General features: G+C 41.7%; 1 protein-coding gene across 4 annotated transcripts; it reads right to left on the minus strand.

Moving 5' to 3' along the window:
* Nucleotides 1–918: 918 nt before the first annotated feature.
* Nucleotides 919–6,651, minus strand: LOC119317338 (mitochondrial aspartate-glutamate transporter AGC1-like). Of its 4 annotated transcripts, XM_037591772.1 has the most exons (9): nucleotides 6,355–6,651; nucleotides 4,685–5,907; nucleotides 4,438–4,556; nucleotides 4,228–4,352; nucleotides 3,767–3,866; nucleotides 3,587–3,664; nucleotides 3,285–3,368; nucleotides 1,456–1,541; nucleotides 919–1,341 (listed from the first exon to the last, which is right to left on the minus strand). In XM_037591772.1, exons 2-9 carry the CDS (start codon nucleotides 5,835–5,837, stop codon nucleotides 1,224–1,226), a joined length of 1,863 nt encoding a protein of 620 aa, XP_037447669.1. In that variant the 5' UTR covers nucleotides 5,838–5,907; nucleotides 6,355–6,651; the 3' UTR covers nucleotides 919–1,223. The 4 variants fall into 4 exon arrangements, with proteins under 4 accessions (XP_037447669.1, XP_037447670.1, XP_037447671.1 ...); XM_037591773.1 differs by lacking the exon at nucleotides 3,587–3,664; XM_037591774.1 differs by lacking the exon at nucleotides 919–1,341 and having other exon boundaries at nucleotides 1,462–1,541; nucleotides 3,285–3,346.
* Between the last annotated feature and the right edge of the window lie 8,203 nt (nucleotides 6,652–14,854).

A 14,854-nucleotide genomic window follows, 5' to 3' on the forward strand; every position in this document is an offset into this window, starting at 1 on the left:
CCCACAGACCAACACCGGTCTTTGTCCTCACTCGTGCGCACCCGGGAGCTACTTCCCGATCGGTCATCCATTCTAGAATGACCCCGAGCTAAGCACGCTTAACTTTGAAATTCTTTTCGAATGGGCTCCTAGAAAAGAAGGAATTTCTCGTTAATATAAGTAGTCTATCATTTCTATTAAGCTAGGCTTTCACATTTGTGAAATATGATGCTTTACTACTTTGAACGCTGCACATCGGAGCCGCGAATTCAAGCTCCTATTTACAGTAATTGGATCTGATGACTGAGAAGCGAGAGAAAAGAAGACGTGGCAACAGGCTCGTTTTTTTCAAAATTGAAATCATCTGAATGGATGAAAAAGAAAAGAACTGACACCACCAGACCACTGCGAAGAAGAGAAGGTAGAAGGAAAATATACATTACTCGTCCATACTTGTTGCGTTGCATCGTTGGATGTGCGCAATCTATAGAAGCGAGAGAAAGAAAACAAAAAATTGAAATCATCTCGGATGGTTGACCGTTGGATCTGCGCAATTGACAGAATCGAAAGAAAAAATATTCAATAAATTGACGCAATTGATAGAAGCTAGAAAAAGAAAAAAGAAAAAATGATCGGGTGAGAACGAGAGCGCTGCGGGGTGGGGTTTCGAGCACGCGACCGAGCTACCTAGATATACGCTCCAAAAAGTTTTAGAAAAACTGCTAGCTAGAGTTTTTTTCTTAGATGGATGAGCTAGCGAGAGTTGCTGTCCGCGTAGACTGCTCTCGCTACTTGTTCTAGTGCGATTCAACATTCAAGCACCCTAAACCTCCTTGTGATCCCCTCCTACATAACCTCCTCCGTGGCCCCAAGCTCTCTCCCTCCCAGCACCCATGAAATATTAACGTTAACAATTCAGTGACACCTTTCCCCCCTGCAAGAACACAAAACCAGGATACACTCATATTCACATGTCCTCCCGCAAGGAAATCTACATCTCAAGTTTGCTCATGATACAAAATTCCTCTTGCCTACATGTTGTGTTTCTACCTGCCAGAAAAAGGTTAATACCCAAGTGTGGTTGTCTAATGCCTACGTATCCAAAAATGATGTACACTAGTTTGTTACAGGACCTCTGAATGATGGTTTGTAACCACAATACAACAATTCATTACTTAGCTCATGGTATCGACCCAGAAATTCCACCGGGCTGCAACGATCCCTTCCCTTCTAAGCTTCTACGATCAGATGTTGTTTGCCTGAAGCTCTTGTTCAGGAAACATAATTGTTTTGAGAAACTCATAGGATGTAAAAAACAGCGCCCCTTGGGATACATACATGAGCAGCCTTGGGCTTAAACCCCTGGAAAAAAAGATGTTGATAATTTGCATGCTCGCAGTAACAATGACACAAACGAGTATGGATTTGCTTCCAGTAAGATGGTAAGTCTATAATATCGTGTATAAATGATCGTACCTGTAAAGACCTCGTAACCCTTCTTGCTCAAAAATGTGCGCAAGGGCATGAAGAACCCCTTCATACTTTCTAACAGGGCTGAGAGCCTAATGAACATGAATCAATTCAGAATTAGTCCTGCACCAACTATTACTTCACTTTTGATTTGAAGAATTGAAGGAAACAAGCCATTAGAAGTGATAGGAAAAACAAAAGATCTAACCAAGCTTTTCCATCTCAACAAGTTTCATTATAATGAAATTAAAAGAAAGGGTCCAGTTTCCGTTTTTTGACCTTGGACTCTGGAAAAGGCTTATTTTCAATCTTGAACTCTAAAATTGTTGGAATACAACATCAAACAAATGAAACAGTCCACTTTTCGCCCTCTGCCCGCTGGTGGTTTGGCAAATGGTATTGAGTGTCGTGGATGCCACATGGCAACAACCTCACTGCCATGTATCAACTCCGGTTTTTGATCTATTTGTGACAAATTTCATCCATTTATAACAGAATTGCTGTAAATTTGTTATCCAAATGATGAATTTTGTTCTTGATTGTTTGTTTGTCATAGTGTGCGGTTGTTCATGGAGTGACATGGAGAACAACTGGAAGAAGCTCCAAATAGACTTTATTTCAGAACGAGGAATCTTCCTACAAACACAAATGTGCTAAATCAAGGATATACTATCTCTGCCTAGAAAAACTGGAGTCGGCCTACGAAAATGTGGTTCGGATCCCACTGGTGATGCCAGAAGTCGTTTCGGTATAGGATTTTTATCATCTTCTTATTTTATTTATTATTCCTGATCCAGAAGTCAAATTTTCTTTTTGTTGGGCAGTACCTCCTAACAAGATTGGTCTGTTTGGAACTTCGTTATGGGTCCTAGGCTCCTAGCTAGTCAGAACCTTCTTCCTTACTCCAAAATCCAAATAGAAACAAAATCTGAACAAACATAATTTGATTCTCAGATCTAGACACTACCTTCCCCTTCAAGAAACGACTTGGCCCTCAAGGCATTTAGGGTCTGTTTGGTTTGTGGCCTCGCCTGCATGCCTGGAGAAATACCTTGCCTGGTTTCAGCCTGGTCTTTTAAACTTTTCTGCCTGGTCAGGCTGGCCTGGACAGAAGTTGTTTGGATTTTGGGCCTGGCCTGGAGAGTGATTAGACTTAAAAAAATCAATTCATCTGCCTTTGTACCGCGAGCAACTTCGTACATGCAGTCCCAGGCAGCCATTATGGCTTGCCAGGCGCTGGAATTTTGAAGCCTGGGCCAGGCTAACCCCTTGCCTGGCTCCTCTATCCACATCCCATCCAGGCTAATCACGTGTGTGGTGTTCTAGTCCAGGCAAGTACAGGCTTTTTCAGGGTAGCACCAAACAATACCCAGGCAACATACAGGCACGCTCCAGGTCAGGCGAGTTGTCACGAGGACACGAACCAAACTAGCTCTTAGTGAGCCATGAACTCTAGGTAATGTTTCTCTATCTCATAGTAAGTGCCAACTCACCTGCTCCTGCAGAATTATCTGCTCATAATGGAATTTCAGGTGTCATATAGTCAAAACAATGGCATCCACGTCATTACGGAATCATCTGAGACTAAAAAGTGGACTGTTTCGACAGTTTGAGATTGCAATTAGATGGTTTTAGGGTTCAGGGTTGAAAAGTGCGCTTTATGCAGGAGTTTGATGAAGTGGCGTGAGCTTTTCCATTCAATAACAAATCAAAATAGATAAAACTTAAACTGTAAGTTACTTGTGCTGATATATACAAACTGGGGTGTGGCATGAGCATGTTTTTTTCTTGAGTAAAAGGGTTCACCAAATTTGTGGCATAAGCATGTGTTGCACCTGTAACTGTACTCGTGTCTTCACAACATCGAATGGATTTGTAAACAGAGCAGCAGTTGATCCTGCAAAACCTCCACAAATGAGCTGCAATACAAAGAAAAAAGGGAGTTTATACCACACTAAAATCGGAATGTGTAGTTGAATTAGGCTCGACCTGAAGTATTAACATTTATATCAAAGGTAAGTGGCATCATTCGAAAACTGAATTTAGTGATGGGAACAGGCCAAACAGTACCGGTTCAGTATTGAATAATGAAACACATATATAAGATGGTTTAACAAGTTGAGGTTCAGGAACTAACCGTCTGGCCAGAATTGAGTTTAGCATTAGCAGGTGATGCATTCAACAGAAATTGCTTCAGACTCTCGTAGGCATAAAACTGGAAATTCCAAAATAAGTGAACACCAAAATAAAACAGCAAAGCAGATGTAGAATTAAAATTTGGGACTAGGGAGTAAACTGTAACTGTTCGTAAAGATACCTTTACTATAGAATGTGGAATATTTCTGCAAAGAACAGCCCCCCATCCAGCATATAACGAAGCAATGCCACCCCTTTGTAGACATCCAACTAAAGCCTTCCTGATGGCATGAAACTCTTATTAGAGCGTGAAGAAGAGTATGGTGAACTCCGGGCAATGTTGCCAAATAATTTCAACAAGCAACGTGGAGTCAGGTTATTGTCATTTTTCAATATAAATAGCAGGTTATTGTCAGGATGCAGAACTAGGGCTGATAAATTAATACTCCCTCTGTCCCAAAATAAGTGTCACTGGTTTAGTACAACTTTGTGCTAAGTTGTACTAAATCAGCGACACTCATTTTGGGACGGAGAGAGTATGTTTTTGTCATTTCTTCTTATTTATCAGCAAAAAGCAAAAAGCTTCTAAATAAAGAAAGAAAACGAATGAATAACCCAAGGAGAAGCATGGAAATTAAATACCAGCAATTCTGATACTGCGAGCCGACTTGCATCTGTTGTTTTATGCATTCGCTTGGTGTAAAAATAAAGGAGGTTGCAATACTAGAACAACCACCCGCAGCACAATGAGCAATGGAATGGTAGTCCTGAAGAGATGTCAATGTATAAGATCAAAGTGTGTATGAATGTTACACTAGTTGGATATCAATTGCAAAATAAAACTGAAATCACCTTCGGCAAAGTAGGAAGAAGTGACCCCTTTACTATTTCGTAAGTTAGGGTATAAATAGCTGAAATTGGTGCAGAACAAGCAATTTTGCTAGCAAGCCCTCCATAAAGTCCTAAGACACCTGTAGAAAATATTTGCCAAGCATGAAAAATTCTAGTAATTAATGTTTGACAATAGGGAAAAGGACATGGAAATATGATAAACCTATTGATAGCATCTCAGTGTGTGTAAATACACCCAAAATTTTACCTCTCTCAACAAGGGTGCGTCTTAGTATGTGGTAGAATGAGCTTTGCCCAGAACTGTTAGCCTGAATAATGGTTTTCACCGTATCAACTGGATGCAGAGAGATACTGACAACTGTCCCAGCTAGTGCTCCTGCAGCAGCATGCTTGTTCGCACCAACAGGACCATGAAATCGATGCCCCAAGGATGATTCAAACTCTGATGAACGCTTGTCTACAAAATGCTGCTGAGATACATCTTCCCCGTATGTATATTGGTGTACATTTGGTGGGTTAACAATAGCATCACCAACCACACAAGATGTGCATGTCAACCCTTCAGGCCGAATATGTTCACATGTGCTGGAAATCTGATTTTCCAGCATTATCCTTGCCTCTTTGCAAACCTGCTCTGATGAACAAGCAGACATATTGGAGTATTCTCTAGAAACCTCTGTGTTTAATTTCTCATCGTGTAGAGAATTTTCACAGGCATACGTGATATTATCCTCCTCACTTGAGCTCGTGCATTGTTCAGCTGGCATGTCTCCTGTTTGATTGCAACAGTTATCACCCCTTCCGAAGCAGTCGCCCTCCTTGATTTCCATACTGCTGGAAGTAGCACAAGCTCCTAGCTTTTTGGTTTGCATGGGGTATATATTTTGATAATGCATGTTCCCAAGTTTACTGGTAAGATGCATATGTCTCCATGTGGCAGAAGCACCGATCATGTTGCTGCGTGATCGGAGCATTAACATCTTCTTCAGCAATCTAAGATCTTCATGGATTGATTTTGGTGTTGATAAACAGGTTTGAGAGTTGAGGCCAGTTGAGCTTTCGCTGCAAGATGTCAATGTGTGTCCTTCTCGGTCCCTAGTAAAGCACACAGGGTCTTCCGTGTGCAAAATATCCTCGCTCACAGATCTTTGATCTGTTGTGCCAGAAGATTCTGGGTGCCCAACAAGATTCCAGATCCCTGTCAATGCAGATACTAACTGAGGAGTAGTGAATAGTTTATCAGTATGTCTGCTGCCTGATTGAGTACTTTGTGATTGATTGGCACAACGATCCTTTGAAAGAAATGCATCTGGATCAAATAATCGGTGCTTATCAAATGGAAGCCGGTAGTAATTAGTTGTTGATTTTCGAGCTTTTGAAGCTCTACGATTTGAGCTCATCTCTGACAAGCATGCAGCAAGTTAGCTGTTCGTTCATTAAGAAGAAGTCAACTAATCATCTGACTGGGATCTGCAAGAGGCAGGAAGCAGAAAAGGCAAAATTAGCATAGCAAAACAGCTCTCATATGGTACTAAGCAAAGAGTATGTTTCATGGGAGATCATCTGACTAGACCTTTGAGCTAGGTACTAACAATAGTGGCTAAGCCCAAAGAGCGACCGATTAGCAAATGGATTGTGGTATAAATGTCCCTAAATCCGAAAGACGCCTTTATGCCTTGTACCCGCTGCGAATTTGAGACAACAACATGAGCAGTAATTGCCATGCTCCAACCCCAAAGTACTCCATTCTGCGAGACATGTCATAGAACAGACCCCGAATCTTTAACTCGCAAGCTATATAATCCCTGGTCCTAACAGACGTTTCGTCGAACAGCTTGTGTGCGCGGAGACCAGCACCCGATTTGATCCAAGCGAATGAAAGGAACGCCCTCCGAAGGGTTAAAAAGCTTGTCTTACCTTGCGGTGGCTGGACTGGAGCTCAGCTCCCGATGCCCGATGGCGGCTTCGCAACAGTTCGCGCTTCACGGGAGGGGAGGGGAGGAGGAGGAGGAGGAGGAGAGGTGCGACGACCTAGCCTCCGCCGCTTCTCCGCCCCCCTCTGGCTCCACAAGCTTGCGAGGCGGAGAGGTCACGGGCGCGGCGTCATGGGAGCTTGGGCTTCCAGGTCCATCTCCATGGATTTTCTGGCTGTTTCGAGGCTGTCGCTGTGCCGCTCACCGATGTGCGGCCGCAGCCAGCAGCGTCAATTGGGCAACCCGGACAAACGTGGGCACGCTGCGCCTTTTCCTTTGGGTCCCCAAACGATGTTTTGCGCCGTTCGATGCAAAGTGCACGGTCAAAACGAAAGGCCCTAAAAAAGATTAATCACCCCTCATAAAATAGCAAAAAGCGAAAATGTTACAAATCTAACATCGGATTTAGCGTTTCCGAGTGAACGTCATCAAGCACATCAGATCCCATGCGTGAATCCTAAGGCTAGTCATAGTGAAAGTAACTTAGCTAGTAACATAACGCACTTCAAATTTTTTTTGCTCATGTGGCAAGTAATAACATAATATGTTACTGTAACATAGCATTTTCCAATACAGGATGAGTCTATAAGCTAATAAATGAAGTCATCTATGACACTACTACTATGTTATTTTACATTATGAAGATAATAACTTAGGCTAATGTTATATGGATGACACTAGTATAAGTTACTCCCCACTGTGACCATCCTAAAATGTTCTTGCTTTCACCCTGTGAGCTATTAATTATATAATCTAATGATCCCGTCCTTCGGTATGATGTTGAATATATTATGCATGTACTTCAGTTTTATATGCCATTCAATTATCATAATCCTTGTTGATGTCATTTGCTTCCAAGTTTTGTTCATGTCATAGTTATTGTACTTACTAAAATGGTTTCGTTCACTGGCAATCTGAGTGAACACATTCGAGTGAAAATTTTAATTTTCAGACAATGACAATTTCCTTGATGTTGCATGGTAATTTCCTTCGGCCAGCATGGCAAAATCCTAAGTATGATTTTTTTTCATCATTTCTTTAGGCTCTATGTTGCAATCATGACAAATTTCTGAAAACGCATGGCAATTACTCTAATGCAATATGCCAAAAAATTGACAATCTTCTATACAACATGGCAATTTTTACTTTGACAAATTCTTATACAAAGGCATGGCAACTCTGGAACGTTCGCTGAAAGTGTACACATGTGTTTTTTAGCAAGCAAAATTGTTTGTCGTTTCTACCATAATATAAGATGATATTGCAACCTTATATTATGGGATGGAGAGGATAACATTTAGATAGGTACTCCCTCTGTTTCGGAATATAAGGTGTATCGATTTTCATGCAGGTTAAATTTATGTATGTTTGACCAAGAGTATAAAATAAAATATCGATATCTACAATACATAATAAATAAAATATAAAATACTTTTCATGATAGACGTAATGATAAAAGTTTGGTACAGTAGTATTGATTATTTTTTCTACGAACTTAATCAAACGTGTACATGTTTGACTTTTTTAAGAGTAATACACCTCTAACTAAAAAGCGAATACACCTTACATTTTGTAATCAAAGGAGTATATCATAAAAGAGAATTCAGCATGACACGACTCTCCGTTGCACGCAGCAACCCTGCAGGGGAGAAAAGAGGAGCCGAAACTCGTTTACAAAAGCGGGGAGAATTGCCCCATATCGACATTTCCTTTGTACTTTTTTTTCATAATTATATAAGGACTTCGATAAATTCCGAATGTTCGGATTTTGAGCATGTCATCCCGAACCTTTTTTCATGGCAACTTAGTTGACATTAGATGACAAATTTAGTTGTTAAATCATGGCTTTGTCTTCATTCGTTTCTTCCTAAAAAAATTGTCATGTTTGCCAACCCTGCGCCAACTAAAGTTGGCATGAAGAACGTTCGAGTTACCATGCTTAAAATCCGAACGTTTAGGATCTATCATTACCGTTATATAATCTGAATGTTACTGCCAGATATTTTTATTAATCCAAACAAAAGCTTATCTTATATCCTCCAAACAATTGAAAAAAAACTATACCATCACATGCATATCGGTGAGAATGCACTAGAACAGTTACATCTGTCACGGCCACAGCCCACAGCTCAGGTGGATCCACTGTTGTATCTAGGACATGATTGAAAGACGAGAAGACATCCTTGCAATAGAAACGAAACTGCTCCACAGACGATGTTTCTGCCCGACCTATGCACGACCTGAAAATCCAGCGGCCGGTACCCTGCTTATCATGCGCATGTTCGGTTGGATTTATGTGTCGTGTGTGCATCGTCTGAATTGTGTCGTCCGCATAGCACTGCTGCAATAGAAACGAGGAGTCGAAACTCATTTATAAAAGCGGCAACCCTGCGGCCTCATTTGGTAGGCGAGGGGTGGAGGGGATTTCAGAGGAGAATCCACGACGGGCGCAGTTTGGTATGCGAGGTTTCGTTGGCCCAATCCACCTGACCCCCCCTCGATTCACCTCGACCCATGCGGGTCAAAAGGCACGAGGAGGCACTCGCGGATTTGGAGCCATGCGCGAGACTGGAGCCTGCTCCTCGCGCCGCCGTCGGCAGCGGCCTCCTCCTCGACGCGCCGCCGTCGGCCGGAGCCTCCTCCTCGCGCCGCCGTTGCCCGAACGAGATGGGCAAAGCAACGCCCTCGCCGCCACTGAGAGGAGCCGCCCTGCCGCTGGATCTTCACCGCCCCGTCGCCGCCAGAGCGTCAATGTCCTCCGCCGGTTATTCCCGATGTGATTCCTCCACTTCTCCATCCCCTCCCCTGCAAACCCTAGAGCTGACTCTTCTTGCTCCTCCTCCGACACCCAGCGGCCATGGCTTCGATCTGCAACAGTTTGCTGCGTCCATCGATGAGACTGGCTGCCTCCATGGCCATCCCTCTCCTCTCCTGAAAATCATTGGAACCCGACTCTTGTGAGAACCAGTACCTTGATTTGAATTTTGATAGAAGTGTAGGTTTTCGTGTTGACAGAAATTATGGTGTTTCTGGATGAGCTTTTACATTGACAGTAAAGCAAGGTCCCTGGATGAACTTTTGCACATGAACAATGTTTAGTTTTATCTATCAACATAAATAAAAAAACCCCAAAGTTCTGGACTAGAAGCAAGATCCTAGATGACAGTAAATAATTAGAGGGATTTAAATAATTAAAGTGTGGTTTGTCCCGTAGTAGGTCAAATTGATCCACTGTCCCTTTGTTTCAGTGGATACTGATATTGTTGGTTCCTTCTTTAGTATGCTTCATTTTGGTCCCCATCCATAAATTGATTCCAAGTCAAGCAAATTATGTTGTTAATGTGAAGAATTGTTGCAAGATTAGATTTTTAACTGTTTTACACCATTTTAATTCAATATGGAAATTCATCCCTGTCAAACAATGTTCTGCATGGAGGGGATGTGTGGCTGGAGAGGGATTGGCTGGAGGTTTTAAGGGGATTGGGTGAAAGAGGGGGATTCACCAAATCCGTTGAAATCCCCTCCTCTCAAAACTTCCATGATCCCTTTCTGTCAAATGAGGCCTGCGGGTGAGAAAAGAGGAGCCGAACCTCGTTTATAAAAGTGGGGAGAACTGCTCTGGATATTTCCTTTCTATTCATCTTAATTATATATAATCTGAATGTTGCTGCTAGAATTTTTTTATTAATCCAAACAAAAGCTTAACTTATATCCTCCAAACTACGTATGCACCGGTACAGTTACATCTTTCACGGCCACAGCTCAAGGAGTTCGACACATTTTGACAGAAACGGCAAGAAACGCTGACGAGATCTCCTCCAAATCCAAAGAAGGAAAAAAGAAACGCATCGACGGGCGTTTTCAGTGATCATTCTCTCGTCGTCCATCTGTTGGAGCGGGTGCAGAAGAAGAAGAACCTCCTCCACGGGACGCACGGGAGCGTGATGTTCAGAAAGGGCGTGTACACCGCGTACGGCCGCCTCGGCGGCGCTGCCGCGCACTGCCGGCGCTCTCCCGGCCGCTGCTCCGAGCTCACGCCGGAGAGGAACTTGAGGCCGAGCTTGAGCTCCCCCTTGTACGTGCCGTCCCGGAGCACGATGTTGTACGGGGCGGGCTTCATCTGCAGGAACTCCCTCTCGCTGCCCTCCCTGATGATCTCGCCTACATGCACCCTGCAACGCACTTGCACAAGGTCGTCGGACCGGGGCACGGTGGATGGAGTCTCTTGCACGTACGACGTACCTGATTTCGCCGACCAGAGTGTCCTCGGCGAACTTGTCCCTCTCCATGACCTTGAGCGTGACCTTGGCCAGCTCCCTGCACTCGCGGGGCGACAGCGGGAACCTGAACTTCTCGTTCCACCAGATCCTCCTGTGCTTACCTGGGCGTCAAATCACGAACGTCCTTACAGGCTTCAGACACTGTTAGAAATTCAGACACGAGCGTTTCTACAATGTGGTAGTACTGCTAATTTGCATTGGAGAAGAATGTTCACCGTGTGTGATTTTACTGGTGCAGAACTGGTCGCCGCACTGGATGGTCACGTAGTATCTTTGCGGTCCTGCACGCGGAACTCAACGGTGAGCACAGCGATCTAGATATGCCACGAGGTTGCAGGCAGCTTGTGATGCGGGATGGTGACCACGGACCTAGGTGATGGTGCGCATGCTTCATGCCCACGGCGCTGACCAGCAGAAGTTCCAGGACTCCGTGCGTCGTCGTCTCCATGTGAAAGGGGTCAAGAGGGCACAAACGCGCGAGGCCAACATATATGTGCATCGTGTAACTCTCCAAGATAGATATGTTAATGGAAATTAAGTAGTACGGGAGTTTCATTGGACGCGTTAATTAGAAGAAACGCTCCAATTTAAGGGATCGACTAACAGTAACAAGGTGACTGAAAATTTATTTTGGGTCAGTCATATTTTCATCTGTCATTCATTTTTTTTTTTTGCGGGCATCTCCCATTCAATTCTGATCGACTGACCGAAATTTTAAGTCAGTCTGTTTCCATCACACACAACCCAACTCGTCCATTTTGATTCAATCGACGTGGTGCCAGTCCATAGTAACAGCCCAAAATCATGATCCCTCTATCGGTCCATTCTCTTTCAGTATCGGCCTTTGTCTCTCTCCGTCGCCCGAGAAGCACGCATGACAATTTACATTGAAATTACGTTTTTTACGATATGCAAGTATAAGCATATAATAATATATATTTTGCAAAATAATTCCCAAGGAACTAATTGGTGGCATTGAAATTATCCTTAGAGAAAAAGTAAAATTAAATTAAAAATTAAAACGATCAAAATAATAACATTTTCTAAGAAGGAATGAATTAATGGCATTGGTATTACCCTTTAAGAAGAAAACAAAATAAAATGATATAAAACAAAAGTTGACAAAATTTGCACATAATTTACACAGAAATTGCGCCTTTTTACAATATGCAAGAACATGCATATAATAGTGGAAGTTTGACAAGAATTAAGTTTCCTAACAATAATGAATCAGTGGCATTGGAATCATTAAATAAAAAAAGCAAAAGATACATAAACTAAAAAAATCAAAAGAACAAAGTTTTTTTAAGAAAGAATGATATAGTGGCTTTGAAATTAACCTTTTAGAAGAAAGAAAATGAAATATAAACTAAAACAAAAAATAATGAAGTCTCCTAAGAAAGAATTATTCAGGGGCATTGGTATTACAGAAGAAATAAAAAAGAATCTAAAACAAACAAAATTTGCACAGAAATTGCGCTTTTTATACAATATGTAAGAATAAGCATATAATACTGGAATGTTCACACAGAAAATAAGTTTCCTGAGAAGAATGAATTAATGGCATTGGTATTACCATTAAAGGAAAAAATGAAATAAAAAATAAAAAGAATGAATGAATTAGTGGCATTGATATTACCCTTTAAGAAGAAGAAAAAATAATGGCAAGATTTACAAATAAAATGCGCTCTTTATAAGTTGCAAGAATAAGCCTACAATACTGGAATTTCGAAATAATGGGGTTTTCTAAGTAGGAATGAATTTAGTGCTATTGGTATCATCTTAAAGTAAAAAAATGAAACAAAAAGAGAAAAACAAAATAATGAAATTTTCTAAGAAATAATGAATTGATGGCATTAGTACTACACTTTAAGAAGAAAGAAAAATGAAAAACAGTAAAGCAAATAATTATAAAATTTGCACTTTTTATAATATGCAAAAACAAGCATATAATAGTGAAATTTCAGGAAAATGATTCCTAATAAGTAATGAAGTAATGGCATTGGTATCAACCTTAAAAAAGAAAGAAATTGAAATAATAACTAAAAACATAATCAAACTAATGAACTTTTTAAAGGTATAATAAATTAGTGGTGTTGATATTATCCTTTAAGAAGAAACAAAATAAAAAGAAAAACTTGCACACAACTTTGCACCTTTTAATATGTAAGAAATAAACATGTAATAGTGTGATTTTTACACTCTGATATAATTTATACACATGTCATATAGTACTTGCGTGTATATTTCACTCAACCAATATCCGAAAAAATAGCCATAAAAACCGACTAAGAAAAAGAGAAAAAGAAAAGGAAAAAGGCATACAAACAGAAGAAAAGGAGGAATCATGTCAGCCCATAAACAGCCAACATGAAATACAAGATGGGATTTATCCCAATAAGAAAACGAATGATCCCAAACCGTGGTCAGTCAATTTATTTAGCTCAAAACATGACAGGAAATAAACGAAAAAACATGAATGTTAAAGTAGAAATCAATGGCTCAAATCGACTAACCAAATTCATTTTTCGGGCAACTTACATATAGCTAAAGAGCTAAGTTAAATACAAAGTTTTCTAAGGGCTCTTCCAATGCACATGTGGTTAGAGCATGGCGGAATTGCTGGTGCAGCTGGCAACGCAAGAGTGCCCCTTCCGCGGCCAGTAGGAAGAGCAACAGTTCCGGGAGGTGTATCGTGAGCAGTCAAATCGGCCCCTCTCTTTCTTGACAGATCAACATCGTTCATGTCCACGTTAAGTCCTCTTGACTTGAAGTCGCTAGCTCCTCCTCTTCCTCTCCTTGACAAGTCATCTCCTCCTCTACCAATCCGACGGCCTCTACCATTGCCTGGACCCGACCCTCATGAACCATGTTGCATGAAGGTTCTTAAAAAACAACGCCTTTGGAGGGTGAACACCATACCCGTGCTCCTTCAACATATGGTTAAGATGACCACAAGTCACACACCAATCATGCAACCATTCATATTTAACCCAAAAAATATGTTTCTTGCCGCCCTTGACCATAGAAACAATGTTCTTGAGTGCCTCGTTAACATTGATCTTTACCATGGCCCTGAAGAAGTTGCAGAGAAGTCATGTGAATAAGGCTCCTTGAACACAAACTGTCCCAGCTTGGCAGCAAGCGGTTTCACCATAGTGGCAAAACCATCAGGTAGGTCATGGATTTGGATCCATATACCGATCTTGTCAAGACTAATAGACTATGGTTTGGAGAACCCATCATCAGGAGCAAGTAATTTTGAATTTCCTCTAGATGTCCATGGTGCTCCTTCTATCACCCTTTCCCATTAACCGAGACAAGGAAATTGTATATTATATAGATTATTTTCTAGTGGGCAAATGTTGACAGATTGGGCGAAATCCCATGCAAGTATTGACTATATGTTTTCTTTGTGTTGACTCGAGCTATTACCATCCATCTCACTATAGTCTCTGCCGGCGCCTCTTCCTCTTCACATACTATGTCGCCATCCTCCTTCAACCCTAACTCCTCCATCATCTCCTAGACATCATCCATGGTCGTCCCTGCCCCCGATGCCTCTACACTACTGCAGGATGCTGCTAACGCGACACTACGATCAGAGACCCTTCGAGAAACTGTGTGCGATGCAATAATCGCAAACGGTGCTGTATGAAAACCGTTAAAAATGTGTAAAATGTTTGCGATGACGGATGCATCAAACACGGTTTAGGTTTTTGTGACGCCCGGGTAATTAGGCTACAGTAATCCCACGCTAATCGTGCCATGACACCTCGGTTACTGTTGCTATCCTCGCAATAATTCGAAACCGTTCAAAATTCAAATTCAAATTTATGACAGGAATAAAAGTTTTCAAAAATTAAAACAAAAATGTTCAGTGGTTGCCGAATATTACAAGGGTAATTATGGGGCAACAAACACCTTTTTATAAAATGGCTAAATGGTTTAAAATGATTTAAACAGAAAAGAAAGAAGTAATAAAAGAAAAAAGAAAACAAACAAACAAAAAAAGGGGAAAAGGAAAAGAACCCCCCCGGGCCAGCCGACCCAACTGGCCGGCCCATTCGACCACCGGCCCAACTGGACAAAGGCCCAGCCGGCCACCCCACTCCCCCCATAACCCCCCACCCCTGGTCAAACCCTAACCCAACCACCCGCACT

Source organism: Triticum dicoccoides, chromosome 6A (assembly GCF_002162155.2).
Source record: "Triticum dicoccoides isolate Atlit2015 ecotype Zavitan chromosome 6A, WEW_v2.0, whole genome shotgun sequence".
Lineage (NCBI taxonomy): Eukaryota > Viridiplantae > Streptophyta > Magnoliopsida > Poales > Poaceae > Triticum > Triticum dicoccoides.